The following is a 14,336-nucleotide window of genomic DNA, read 5'->3' as shown; positions in this document are numbered from 1 at the left end:
GAGCCAGCAGCGGGGGGCACACGGTCCCCATCCCCCGTGGGCGCCGCAGACCCTTCCGATGGGCCTGGAAAGGCGCCGCGCGTCCCTGCGGACGCCCCTCCCGGGGGCCCGGGCCCGGAAAGCCGGGTCCACCCGCCGCCCGAGGCCGCGTGGACCGCGCCGGCCCCGCCCTCCCGCGTCGGCCCCGCCCGCGGCTCGCCCCGCCTGAGCTGCTAGCCCAACCCGGCCCCGGCGTCGGCCCGGCCGCCCGCCCGCCCGCTGCGGCTCGTCCGCCCCCGGCTCCTCCACCCCAGGCTCCCAGCCTCCGCGGGCCGGGGCCGCGCCGCGGGACCGGGAGGCGGGCCATGGCGTCCTGCGTGGGGAGCCGGACCCTGAGTAAAGATGATGTGAACTACAAGATGCATTTCCGGATGATCAACGAGCAGCAAGTGGAGGACATCACCATCGACTTCTTCTACCGGCCGCACACCATCACTCTGCTCAGCTTCACCATCGTCAGCCTCATGTACTTCGCCTTCACCAGGTGCGGGGCGGGCGGGGCGCGCCCGAGGGCGAAGGGGAAGGGGCTGGCTGGGGACGCGGCGGGGCGCAGGGGGCGGGGGAGAGAGCCATGGCCGGGAGAGGAAGCGGGCTCGTTCTGCTCCCCGCGCGGGCTCGCCCGCCGGCGGCTCTGTCCCCGAGCACACCCAGCTTCGCTCCCCTACCGCTCCTCAGGGACCGGCGCTCGTCCCTTCCCTGCGACCCACCTCCATCCTCCACCTACCCCCACGCCTGTCCCCATACCGCCTCTCCCCATGCAGCGCCTCGGGCCACCCCGGAAACACGCGTGGCTCCGCTGGCGCGATCGCCCTCCCTTCCTCCTCCCCGGCTCCCAGCCTCGCTCCCCTCTCCACGCATCACGACACCAGCCCCCTCCTCTCCGGCCTCCGTCCCCGCCTAGCACACCGCATGAATCATCTGGTATGCACCACTTGCAGCACACATGTCCCCGCTGCAAACACCCCAGTCTACGGGCGTCTTTCACGCGCCATGCCCAGGCCCGGGACACAACCCAGACCCCTTCCCCGCGGAACTCCTCCAGGGTTCAGCACTACCTGCCCACAGAATGCACTCCAGTGTGCGTTGCACGCAAGTCGTCTCGCATAACCCTTCCCGCAGCCCCAAACACGACCGCCTGTACCACAACACAAACTGCCAGCCATGCGTACACATCACAGCCAACATTCCAGTACTGCTACACGGACGCCAGCCCATCACGCATCACACGGTGCCCGCTCTGTTCTGCTCTTACCCTGGCATGCATGCTGAAATGAGACATTGTCAGGCCACTGGAGCAATGCCCGGTGCGTTGCAGATGCTATGGAAAGGGTTAAATAAAACACTCACACCACACACACTATAGCACAACTCTCTTACTGCCTGAAAACATACATGCACACACACTCAAAACACTTCTAATATGCACTTGTGCCTAGGAGCTACCCCGCCCAACTCTTGTTGACCCACAGCTTATAGCTACCTCACTGAACATGAGGTCGCTCAGCCCCAAGTCAAGGAACTGATTCCTGCCTAAAGGACCAGGTGCACCTTGGGTCCTACTTTTAAGGCTTTATATTTTCTGAATGAACCCCTTTAAGGAAAGAAAATGTGTGTTTATACCAACCATGCTTAAGCACTAACTTAGAGATGTGGAGTTTTGGAGCCAGACTGTTGGTCGCAAGACTGTTTGTGTGACCTTGGTTGAGTTGTTTAGCCTTTCTCTGAGCCTCAGGATTCTCCTCTGTATAATGGGGATAAAATAGGTCTTTACCTAATATGGAGTTATAAGGATTAAATGAACATGTGTGAATGTACTTAACAGAGTACCTGGCACATGATGCATAATTAATGTCAGATCAGTTCAGTTCAGTCGCTCAGTCGTGTCCGACTCTTTGTGACTCCATGGACTGCAGCACGCCAGGCCTCCCTGTCCATCACCAGCTCCTGGAGTTTATTCAAACTCATGCCCATTGAATCAGTGATGCCATCCAACCATCTCATCCTCTGTCATCCCCTTCTCTTCCTGCCTTCAATCATTCCCAGCATCAGGGTCTTTTCAAATGAGTCAGTTCTTTGCATCAGGTGGCCAAAATATTGGAGTTTCAGCTTCATCATCAGTCCTTCCAATGAATATTCAGGACTGATCTTTAGGATGGACTGGTTGGATCTCCTTGCAGTCCAAGGGACTCTCAAGAGTCTTCTCCAACACCACAGTTCAAAAGCATCAATTCTTCGGTGCTCAGCTTTCTTTATAGTCCAACTCTAACATCCATACATGACAACTGGCAAAACCAAAACTTTGACTAGATGGACCTTTCTTCTTTAATATATTTTATCTAACAATCAATGGTTCTCAGCCCATCCATAGAAACTGTACAAGAGTATATTTGGTGACCTCAGTATTGGGGGAACTTTTGCTATTTAGCAGGTGGGGGTTAAGGATGCTAAATGTGTAAACGCTTGGGATAGTGTTTAAGACAAAGAATTGTCCCTGACTCACAGGCACATGTGTGCACCTACACACTTGTATACACGCAAGTGCCAATAGTGTCTCCCTTGAGAATCAATGCAACTTTTTCAGGTTTTCATAAAACTGATAATGTCCTCCTACATCACACTTGTTCTTTTCCTCCACAATCCGTTTAACTCTTGGTTCTTATTTTGTAAATGTTTATCTATTTGTGTGAATCTATCTAAAGGCATAAAGCATATGAAACAATTACTCTTAATGATTGAGGGAAACAGCTACTTTTATGGTAAAATATTCTGCTAATTCTCTGCTGTGGAGTAAGGACAGATCTTTTCAGAGTATCCAACCAAGAACATATTTCTAGCTTTGGAGAGAAGTCTTGTCCCTAATTATGGTTATCCTCAAATACTTATCATGTCATTTGATTTTACCACCTAGTATCTTTGTCTGTGTGGCCACTTAATATTGCTTAGCCCCTGATTGCTTATCAGTACATAGAGTGAAAATATTTAGTAATACCTGATAGGATTTCATTTTAAGTGTTCAATTCATCTTTTTAGATCATCTGTATTTAGCTTGTGCATGCTAAGTGGCTTCTGTTGTGTCTGACTCTTGGTGACTCTATGGACTAGCCCACCAGTATTCTCTGTCCATGGAATTCTCCAGGCAAGAGTACTGGAGTGGGTTGCTATTGCCTGCTCCGGGGGATCTTCCCGACTCAGGGATTGAACCCGTGACTCAGGTCTCCTGCATTGTTGGGCAGGTTCTTTACTCAATGCGTAATGAATAGTAAGTGCTCAGTAAACATTAACTATTATTATTATATCATTTCATTGTGTGCCGCTGCCTCCTACATTAGATTTTTCATTGAGTGAGGGTATGGTGTGCTCTATAATTAAGAAAAAGAATAAAGACTTTGGAAAATTGGACAGTGCTTTGCCTGGAGAACATATATGCCTGTTTCATATCAACTTCAGTTTTACTTTGTCTCATGTGGGTTGGCAAGGATGGAGTTAGTACAGGAGTTTCTTTGGAAATTAGAAAAGTAATTATGCTGTTTTACTTTAAATAATAAGAAGCAAGAATGAGCAATGTGTGTTTCAACCTTTTACCTTATTATTCTAGGCCCTTTCAGAGCAGATTTCTCTTCCTCTTTTCTAATATAGAAAGTCCCATTCTTCTGGAAGTTCCCTTTTACAGCATGTCCTGCCAAAGCATTCAGTAAATTACAGCAGTGAAAGTATAAAAAATGAGTGTGGATTTTAACAACTTGTCAAAAGTAATAGAAAAGGCATAATCTGAACTGTAGGCCATGGTCTTTTCCAAAATTGATTATGATTTTACTTCTCCCACTAATTTCACAGAGACAGAAATCATACATTAAAGAACTACTTCAGAACAAGTTTCATGCTATATAAAATCATAAGCACCATTAGTACAATTAGTACTTACTGTCTTACTCATTTTTGGTAGTGATTTATGACCCTTTAAACTGAGACATTATAGTGATCGCTCTGTCTTCTTCCATAAAGATTGAAAGTAATGACTTCTTAAATGAAGATTATTCATTTTGTGCTCTTTTGCAGTAAGAACCTTATTTTATAACAGGGTTTGAGTTGGTGACTGTTCAGAGCATTTCTTTCAGTGAAACTTTAAAAATATGTCTTAAAGTTTGTTTTTCAAAAACCAGTGGTTGAAGAGAGCTGGGGGGTAGAATACTTTCCTGGTGTCAGATTACCAGTACGCATGAAACCCTACCTGGGTCATGACACATAATGCAGACAGACACAGCAAGAATTTAGGATTGCCAAGGATTAGGTGCCTTACACAGAAGTCCAAAACAAGTTTGTATTCATCCAGTAGTGCTTTTGTTAAATGGCAACTAGGCCAACTCACTGTTGAATCATAGCGTTTCAGTCTGCAGTCCCTATCACTGTCATTCACAATAAAGCCAGATGCTATTGAATCCTGCCGCCTAAGACTGGAAAAAGCTCACTTTGCCACATTTTAGGGTAACCGGTTTTAGAAATCAGACGCCTTGGCATATGTCTTATAAAAGGGTGTTCAGCCAACGTGGGGGCAAGGATAACCTTTGTCTTAAGCTCTGAGCTCGCCTTTCATAGGTTGGTAAACTTGGACACGTTGACTAGCCTTAGTTTCAAATGCTCGGGCTTTAGATTTGAAAATGCCAAAATTTACTAGATCCCATTGGTAGCAGGCCACTCTCTCCTCAAGAGGCGCCTGGCAGTAAAGCAGTGAAATCACTCTCTCCAGTGACAGTTGTCCAGCAAAAGTCATCACTTACCCAGATGAGATTGCCTTCCTGCAGCTTCCAGTACCGGAGGCATCATCCACTCACCTGGGCTACTTTTCTCCTTAATGTGGGACTGAGGAGGCGGATGAGGGCAGGCACATGGCCAGACTTCTGATTGATTGATTTCTACTTGTTCGTGATAGTGGTTTTCACGTCATTTCCCTTAGTGGCTCTGGAGCTCCAGCTTTTCTTCATCTTGCCATGGAGCCATCGTTCTACCTTCTGTGTCTCTTCCCTCCTGGAGACCCGCCAGCCTTCCCTGTTTTCTCCCTTTAGACCATATCAATTCCCATTAGAAACTGTCTCCTGATACTGCTGATTCAGTTGTCTCGAGCCTGTTTCCTTTAGGTACAGCGTGTTCTTTCTTTCCCAATAACAGAAGGCCTTGGCTGTCCTTGTTCCCGGACACCAGCAACGTTAAGTGATTGTTCACGGCAGCTGTGTGTTTGGGTGACACCAGCCCTGGAGGTGGAGGCGTGCCCTGTGTTAGCCCCCTCTAAAGAGGTCCAGTTAACCCTCTTAACACTCCTCTTCCTCACTTCCTATGTGAATCATTTCTTTTCATTGGATTAAAATAAGCACCTCTTTATATCCTTTCTTGTCCTTATTTCTGGTGTTTTATGTCCTTAACTGGAGAAGGAAATGGCAACCCACTCCAGTATTCTTGCCTAGAGAATCCCTTGGACAGAGGAGCTTGGTGGGCTGCTGTCCGTAGGGTCGCACAGAGTCAGACACGACTGAAGTGACTTAGCATGCATGCATGGCCTTAATAAGATTATTCATTTCTTGAAAGGGAAAATGTGTCATATTTCTTTGGGGTCTTTGTGTATACCCCAAAGATATATATATATATATATATATTTCTTTCTGTCATATTATTTGGGGTAATGTATATAATGGGGTAATGTATATAATGTGTATTTCTTTGGGGTAAATAAGCACCTGGGTGACACAAAGAACTATTTGGTTTAGATGATGCTTACTTTGGAGAGTTGCATGCATAGTATTGCTGCTTAGTGTTTAGCACTTTATATATAGTTCTATTACCAATGACAATACAGTTTATCTTGTGATAGAATCCCTCTCGCCCCAGATTTCTGTAGGGACGTTCACAAGTATTTTAGGGCCAACAAGTATTTTAGGGCCATTTGAAAGCCCAGGACTCACAGGCAGCAAGGACTGCTTCCTGAGCCCTCGTTGTACTCAGTTTAGTTCAGCAGTCCGTATTCCGCCCAGCCCGGGCCTCCGGCACCCTGGAGTTCATCTAGTTTATCTTCACCAGGTCCAGCCGGGCCTCAGTAGCGTTCAGAGCTGTCCTTCACTGCCCACGCCCAGGCTTTAGCTCACAAACCCCAGTTCTTTGCCATAAGACACGCCCAGGCCTTGACCACCCTTCCCTTCAGACCATCCTCCACACTGCTTTCCTCATGACCTTTCAAAGTCAAGGTCGTGATCCCGTCCATTCCGCTTACAGTCTTTCCCTAGATCTCCATCACCTGTCAGGAGTGCCTGCTGGCCCCTGAGGGCCTTCATTATAGAGTCTTACACCTGCTTCTGCTGTACACAGCACAGGCTGCAGGCCCAGGCAGTCCCACACCTGGTGCTAGGCTGGCACCTCCCTCTGACTTGAGAGCGCCTTATGCCTACCGACAAGCCCATGGCATCCCTGGCAACCCACCCCATGGTCCCCTCCCAGACACCTTTCTTGGTTGTTCCTGGAAGCTCAGAGGAAGAAGTGTTTATGTACAGTTAAGTCTCCCACATATGAACGGGTTCCTCCAAGGATGCATTCATAAGTCCAGTTTGTTTGGAAGTCCAGAGTTCACCGAGGTACCCAGCTAACACAATTGGAGGGCAGGCTGTTTCACTCAGGCTTGATGTTGAAGGAACACATGTTTCACATCTCTGGATGTTCATGACTTGAAGGTTCGTAGGTAGAGGACTTACTGTACTTCCAAACATCTTTTATTAGTATCTCTCTCCTATTGTAATATTTGTTTTTATATAATTTATTGAGAGCAGATATCTTAATCATCGCAGAATACACACCCAGTAAAATGCTAAATGAGTCAAATATAAAAAATAATTTATTCAATATGAACTTTCAAAAAATATTACTCTTCTCTGTCAGTTGATATTTCAGCTCTAATTCTTGAAAAGAATCTTTAACATTTTATGAAATGAAATGAATGTGGTCTTCAAAGCTGATATCAAAGTTAGATAACATTGGTCCACTTTGTAATTCAAGACTGAGTTTTCCATTGGGAGAGAGGATCCTTAACAGTGTGTAGCCTCCTAAACATGACCCTATCTTTGTGTCTGTTTCAGAGATTCCTCTTAAAGAGATGGAAACGACAAGATGGCAGGCGGAGAGGGGACAACCAACTTTGCATTTAGGAGTCAGGGTTAAAGATTCCTTACCTTCTTGGCCCCAGGGAGACAGCCATGGTTAAAGATTGTCTATGAGTGGAAAGAATTTGCTTGTTTTCCCTGGTCTTTTTGCTCACTGCCTGTACCCTGTTCAAGTTTAAAACTCCGAAGCCAAAGTTTTTGTGTTCAAACCTTTGTTAAAAAATGTTAGGGCTTTCCTTTCACTTGTCCTGCTTTTCAGGTTCTCTCTTGGGTAGGTTGTTGTTTTATCACTAAGTTGGGCCCGACTCTTCTGCGACCCCATGGACTGTAGCCCGCCAGGCTCTTCCGTCCACGGGATTCTCCAGGCAAGAATGCTGGAGTGGGTTGCCATTTCCTTCTCCAGGGGATCTTCCCGACCCAGGGATCGAATCCATGTCTCCTGCATTGCAGGCGGATTTTTACCACTGGGGAAGCCTCTCTCTTGCACTAAGACAGGGTGACGTGAGGTGTTTCAGCCCCTGGCTGGTCAGTGCCAAGGCAGGGGAGTCATCTGCAGGGGCCTCTGGGCCTGGGCCGTGGCTCCTCCTCATGTTCCCTGGGTCACGCACCCGCCCCGCCCTGGCCTCTTCCCCTCTCTGGCACCCACCATGTTGAGAAGGCCTGCTCTGTGCCCGGCCTCGGGCTGGGCCCTGGAGCTGCTGCGGGTGAATGAGAAGGGATCTTAAATGACAGTTTTCCTGTCATCTGTCCATTTGGTGTTTTCTCTGTGTATGGTCAGGGCTACCCCACCGTGCTGCTGCTGGAACACCTCCTAAATTTAGCAGAGCAAGGGGAAAAGAACTTTGCCTCCCTGGGCTTCTCTATATCATACGGGTCAGTGTAGCAATCTTGACCTCCAGCCAGCATTCCAGAGGCCCTGGCACCTACTTCATTCTGCCTCTGTCTGTTGTAACTGTGAGCAAGATAAAGTAAGAGCTTTATTTTCCTCATCCTCCAAGCAATGATGATACTCCCCCGGAGAACTGTGGAGCGGTCCAACCAAATGGCAGCTAGAAAAGGCCTTTGGAAAGTTCAGTGGCTCCAAGACCGAGGTGCCTGTTGTTAGGGGCCTCAGAGGGCCTAGCAGAGAGGCCAGGGTGCTGCCCCAGCCTCGCAGTTACCAGTGTGAAGTCCTCTTATTCTTTGTTGCTGCAAAGCAAAATGTCTTAGTTGAACAAGAATCCTGAGACCAGGAAAAGTCAAGATGGGGCTCTGGCAGCCCTGACTGCAGATCACAAACTTCCCCAGAAGTGGGAACCATATTAGTAGTTGTAGTTAGTAGTTAAGTTGCTAAATCGTGTCCGACTCTTGCGACCCCATGGAGTATAGCCCGCCAGGCTCCTCCGTCCATGGGATTCTCCAGGCAAGAATACTGGGGTGGGTTGCCATTTCCTTCTCCAGGGGATCTTCCCAACCCAGGAATCGAACCCGGGTCTCCTGCATTGCTGGCAGATTCTTTACCGACTGAGCTATGAGGAAAGCCCGAGGGAACCATATTGCCCCCTGGCAAAGCCTGAGGAGATGGTACCAACTCCACAAACAGGGACCAGTCTCATGTGAACAATCTAGAGGGTTTTGGGGGTCTAGGAGGGTTTTGTTAGGTTAATCAGAGGCTGTTCCAGCAAATTAAAAACTTTTCTCACAGGCCAAAGTTATACTAAGATAATTATTTAATTTTTGTGTCTTACTATGCTCTTCATCATGAGTCTCTCAAAAAGTCAGGACTATGTCTGTTCATCTTTATCCACAACGATAGGTGTCGGCTAGCTAAGTGGGCAAAAATTACAAATTAATTACTGACAGGTCGTCTGTGCCAGGCACTGTTCTAAGTCCCTCACATGTGTTAAGTTATTTTATCCTCGCAACAACCCAGTGAGGTGGAACTGTTACTCTCCTTTGATATACTGAGGAGGAAACCAAGGCACAGAGAGGAGGGATAATTTGTCCGAGGTCACACAGGCTGATAGTGTGAATTCAGAATTCTGGCCCAGGAAGTCTGGCCACAAACCTTTCCTCCTTGTCACTGCACCGAACAGCCTCCTAAAGGGGAAAACACTTAGCCTTTGGGGTCAGTAAAATGCAGATTGTGATCATTTCCCCTTTCAAGGGTGTTAGGAAGATTAAGAGAACTAATGTGCAGAGCAACTATAGCTAGCCTTCTGAGTGAGGCACAGACCCAGTGGATGTCAAGAGATAAACCCTTTTCGTCCTCTGATTGAAGGTCTCTGGAATCTGTAGCGTGGTCTTTGTAACCTTAGTAGCCAAGTTGCTTTTCATGATTAACTATGGAAAATGTCCGTATCCCTTAGCGTTGTGGTTAAGTCTCTGGATGCCGGGGAGATGAGGGTCTCACAGAATGGCCCCAGTCAGCTAGTCGGGAGGCTGGTGGGCAGTGGGCCGCCTCCTCAGTCGCCCATTGCATTCTTTCTACGTGCCCACCTTTTGTAGGCAGTGTGCGAGTGCCCTGTCTGCTCTCAGGAAACCCAGAGGGCCTAGTGGAGACCCCTAGTCTGATCTGACTCAGATTCTTCTTTAGCTCACCTGCCTACGCTTTGGTCTTTGATCACAGGAGTGTGATCTTCCTGTACTGTATGTTTTCAGTTTTACCAAAGACCTTGCTGTCCATCTTTGATACTTTTTTTTTTTCTAATTAGGCAAATATAAAACGGCCAACTTTTCAGACTCGCTGCTATTTTATTCAGGTTTAATCGGCCTTTTTTTTTTTTTTTTTCTTTTCTTTTTTTAACTCCTGAAACTAGGCCATTCTTTGATCCCATCTTTCTAGTAAGATTGCTCAGAATTTACAGAATTGCAGCTTCATTGTTTATCGCCGATCCCAAGTTCTTACAAATTTGATGTTGATGTATAATCCACTTTTTTGGAAAGTAATGTATCTGCATTGCTTAAAATCCAAGATATTCCACCGAGTGTAGGGTGAGAAGTCTCCCCAACTCTTCTTTTATTCTCTTGGGATAAAACAAAGTCACCATTTCTTGGGTGGATTCCCAGACACCCTGTGGAGCTCAGAGCACAAGTTACAAGTTTCGTATACCTATTTGTGCTCTTCTTTTTGCACAAAAAATTGCTTACTATACTCCCATTCTGCAAATTGCTTTGTTTACTTCATGATCTCTTAAATTACTCTGTACCAGTTAATTAAAAGCATCTTCATTGTTTTTATGGCTGCCTACTCTGAAGACAAAGGTCTGCCTAGTCAGAGCTATGGTTTTTCCAGTAGTCATGTATGGATGTGAGAGTTGGATTATAAAGAAAGCTGAGCACTGAAGTATTTATGCTTTTGAACCGTGGTGTTGGAGAAGACTCTTGAGAGTTCCTTGGACTGCAAGGAGATCCAACCAGTCCATCCTAAAGCAGATCAGTCCTGGGTGTTCATTGGAAGGACTAACACTGAAGCTCCAATACTTTGACTACCGGATACGAAGAGCAGACTCATCGGAAAAGACCCTGTTGCTGGGAAAGATTGAAGGCAGGAGGAGAAGGGGACGACAGAGGATGAGATGGTTGGATGGCATCACCAACTCTGTGGACATGAGTTTGAGCAAGCTCCGGGAGTTGGTGATGGACAGGGAGGCCTTATGTGCTGCAGTCCACAGGGTCGCAAAGAGTCGGACACGACTGAGCGACTGAACAGCAACAAGTACTTGCTTGTGAGCAAGAGCCGTAATGTTTTAACGTCTCTTTTGGGTGGGCATTTAGTTGTTTCCTTGTTTTGCTAAAACATACAGTGCTACGGTGAGCAGCCTTGTACATATGTCATTTTTGCATAAATGAGGGTATATCTGTGAGATATATTCTTGTACATGGAATTGCTGAGTTACTGAGTATATGCATTTATAAATTAATGTGTTGTCAAATGGCCCCCCCATAAAGGTAGTCTGTGAGAATACCTGTTTATCTGTTTCTGCATATCCTCACCAGCTCAGTCATTAAATTTTTGCCTTTTTCCATAAGGTAAGGTTATGTTAGTCACTCAGTCGTGTCCAACTCTTTGCATCCCCGTGGACTGAAAGCCCTCTAGGCTCCTCTGTCCATGGGATTCTCCAGGCAAGAATACTGGAGTGGGTTGCCATTCCCTTCTCCAGGGGATCTCCCTGACCCGGGGATTGAACCTGGGTCTCCTGCATTGCAGGAGATTCTTTACCATCTGAGCCATCAGGGATAAAGTAGATAAAAGTGGTCTCTGTATTGTTCCAGTGTGTCCATATCTTACCATGAACAAGATTGAGCATCTTTTTTACTTGCCTGAGAGCTGCTGGATTTTTCTACTCAGTGAACTGTCTCTTCATATTCTTTGTCCACTTTTCTATTTGTTTTTCTCTGTCCATTTGTTGTTCTTTCTATTAATTGATTTGGTGGGGAGAACTTTGTAATTTGGTGAGTTAACCCTTTGCCTTCATATGAGTTGCAAATATTTTTTTCCAAGTTTATCTATCACTTTTCCTTGGACTTTGTTACTGATTTCTTTGTCGTGCAGATTTGTCAGCTTTCTCCTCTGTGACCTTGGGGATTTGTATCATGCTTTAGAAAGGCATTCCCCATGCTGAGGTTGTGGTGTCTTTTTGGGGGGTGTATAGGTTTGGTTTTTTTTTAGTTCTCCCATCATTTTTTATCTCGAATTTTGTTTTGTTTCAACTTTTAGTTGTTTGAATCATCTAGAGTGTATTTTGGTTTAAGGCATGAGTTATGAGGCTCTATCTTCTTTTCCTTGGCCACACTTACTCATTTTAGCTTTGCTTTTATTTTGTGACTTACCAATTGCATGCCCAGTCCACCTCTCATATACCATCCCTGTGCATCTCCCATGAGTCAGGTGGGATTTAGGATGACAGGTAAGTTTTCATAAGGCAGTTTGGCAAAGGGGAAAGATCATTATCTTCAGAGTCTAGCAGGCCTGGTTTGAAGCTGGCTCTGCAACTTCTTAGCTCCACAGTCTTGAGCAAGTTACTGAACCCGTCTGACCTTTGTTACCTCATCTGTAAGATGTGGTTGGTATCAGCCCATTTTGCAGATGGGTTGTGACAATTAGAGATAATGTCTAGAAACTGCCTGTTCAGTGCCTGAAAACACAGTAGATCCCTGATAGACAGGGCCTGTTACCCTGGCTGTCATCATTAGCAGTATCAGTAGTGTGAGTTGGTCTGAATGAGGGCATTGTGTCCCCGCCCCCGCTGTGTGTAGCCATTCTTCAGTAAAAGCTAATGTTCCTGGGAGTTGGATACAGGGCTTCCCTACATAAGCCAAAGGGCATGGCACGTGTGCCCCAGCCTGGCATTTTAAAGTTGTGTCTATAACCTCTGGGCAAATGTTTAATTGTTAGGATGACCATTAAAATAAGATTGCACTTTGCTATGAGAAGAAATCTATCCGATCGTAAAGAATGGTTTTGTAATCAGATTTCTGAATTTAACCACCAAGTGTTGTTTGTCCAGGATTAGTTCAGTGCTGTTCGGCTGTGTGGTGATCTAGGAAACATTTAAGACCTGTATGACATCTTATTTCAGAACCTTATGTTCAGTCCTGTTGTAAGTCTGGAAATAATTTCACTGGGTGCAGAAACTTAGCAGCCTAAACAGGAGTTGGTATCTAAGTTAACACTTTTAAACCACCACCCAGGACTCAGTCCTTAACGAGGTAATAATTGCTTCATTCCATACCTTTTCATGTGTGTATTCTGATTCTCAAGATCTTTTTTCTATGCAAACTTGGTTTTCTTCTAAGATTCTTCTTTGACCTGTTTCTTTTCATTTAGTAATATTCAATCTTAAATAATTTAACATTTGTCTTTTGAAAACTTTCACTATAGACAGTCCTCCTCCAGATAAACCCAGTTTCTTTTATCATTTTTCAATGTATGGCTACCAGTTTCATCATCTCTAAACCATGTCCTTCCATTGTGTTTCTTCTCATATTTTCTCTTACTTATCCTACTTCTTTCTAAACTGGAACACTGAACTTCCCTCTACCAAGCTTCCTGATAATTATCAATACTTCAGAAAATCTTCCAGTTGTTTTTCTGTTTTCCTACTTTTGTTTGCTTCTCTGAGCCCCAGATTTGTTACTAGAATCTTCTTTCTTAATTAAAACCTAAATTTTTCACCATCAGTGGTAAGAAAATTTCCATTTCGGGGATTTTTGTTGTTCAGTCGCTAAATCATGTCGGACTCTTTTGCAACCCCGAACTGTAGCCCACCAGCCTCCTCTATCCACGGGATTTCCCAGGCAGGAATACTGGAGTGGGTTGTCATTTCCTTCTCCAGGGATCTTTCCAACCCAGGAATTGAACCTGTATCTCCTTTGTTGGCAGGTGGATTCTTTACAACTGAGCCACCAGGGAAGCCCTTGGAGAATTTTACTTCATTGTAAAACAGTAAATTTTCTTCCATAATAATCAGTCCAGAAATATATTGAGGGCCTACTGTGTCCCCAGGCTCTGTGGGCCTTTAAATGTTCACTTTCTACAGAGAAGACAGATAACATATGAACCAACAGACGTAATCTTTTCAGTTTACTGGGGTTATGGAGGAGTTAAACACAGGAACACATGGGCAATGACCAGGCAGGGGCAGGGCGGAGAAGCTTGCCTCCTTCTTTACAATTCTTATGTTTAGAATTTAAATGCAGGTTTAAATCTGGCATTTTGTTTTCATTTTTCCTTTAACATTTGTTAGTACTTTCTGATGGCGTTACACTGCCCCGTTTTTGTTCATCCCTTGAATAGCCAACTGCCCATATTTGACAAGTGACTGCATAATCTCATCGCCTCATGTCCTTCCTCCTCATTTTTTGAGATAATTCTTATTTAATTTGTTTTTGACTGTGCTGGGTCTCCGTTGCTGGGCCTTTCTCTAGTTGTGGTGCTTGGGTTTCCCATTGCAGTGGCTTCTCCTGTTGTGGAGTGTGGGCTTCAGGGCGTGCAGGATTCAGCAGTCGCGGCTCCCAGGCTCCAGGGAACAGGCTCCGTAGCTGTGGAGCGTGGGCTTCGCTGCTCCGTGCCGTGTGGGATCCCCGTGGACCGTGGATCAGACCTGTGTCCCCTGCCTTGGCAGGGGGATTCTTTGCCACGGAGCCACCAGCGAAGCCCTGCCCTTCCGCTTTATAATC

General features: G+C 46.0%; 1 protein-coding gene across 2 annotated transcripts in view; it reads left to right on the top strand.

The window, feature by feature from the left end:
* Nucleotides 1-242: 242 nt before the first annotated feature.
* Nucleotides 243-14,336, top strand: part of PTDSS1 (phosphatidylserine synthase 1) — a 69,422-nt gene continuing 55,328 nt past the window's right edge. Inside the window, exon 1 of one of the 2 annotated variants that reach the window (XM_061123720.1) lies at nucleotides 243-523. In XM_061123720.1, the coding sequence (XP_060979703.1) occupies nucleotides 345-523 (179 nt within the window). In that variant the 5' untranslated portion in view covers nucleotides 243-344. The remainder of the gene's footprint in view (nucleotides 524-14,336) is intronic. The other variant, XM_061123721.1, reaches the window with a different exon arrangement.

Source organism: Dama dama, chromosome 21 (assembly GCF_033118175.1).
Source record: "Dama dama isolate Ldn47 chromosome 21, ASM3311817v1, whole genome shotgun sequence".
In the NCBI taxonomy this organism is placed as follows: Eukaryota; Metazoa; Chordata; class Mammalia; order Artiodactyla; family Cervidae; genus Dama; species Dama dama.
Note: the sequence above shows the minus strand (reverse complement) of the source record. Positions and strands in the feature narration are given on the sequence as shown.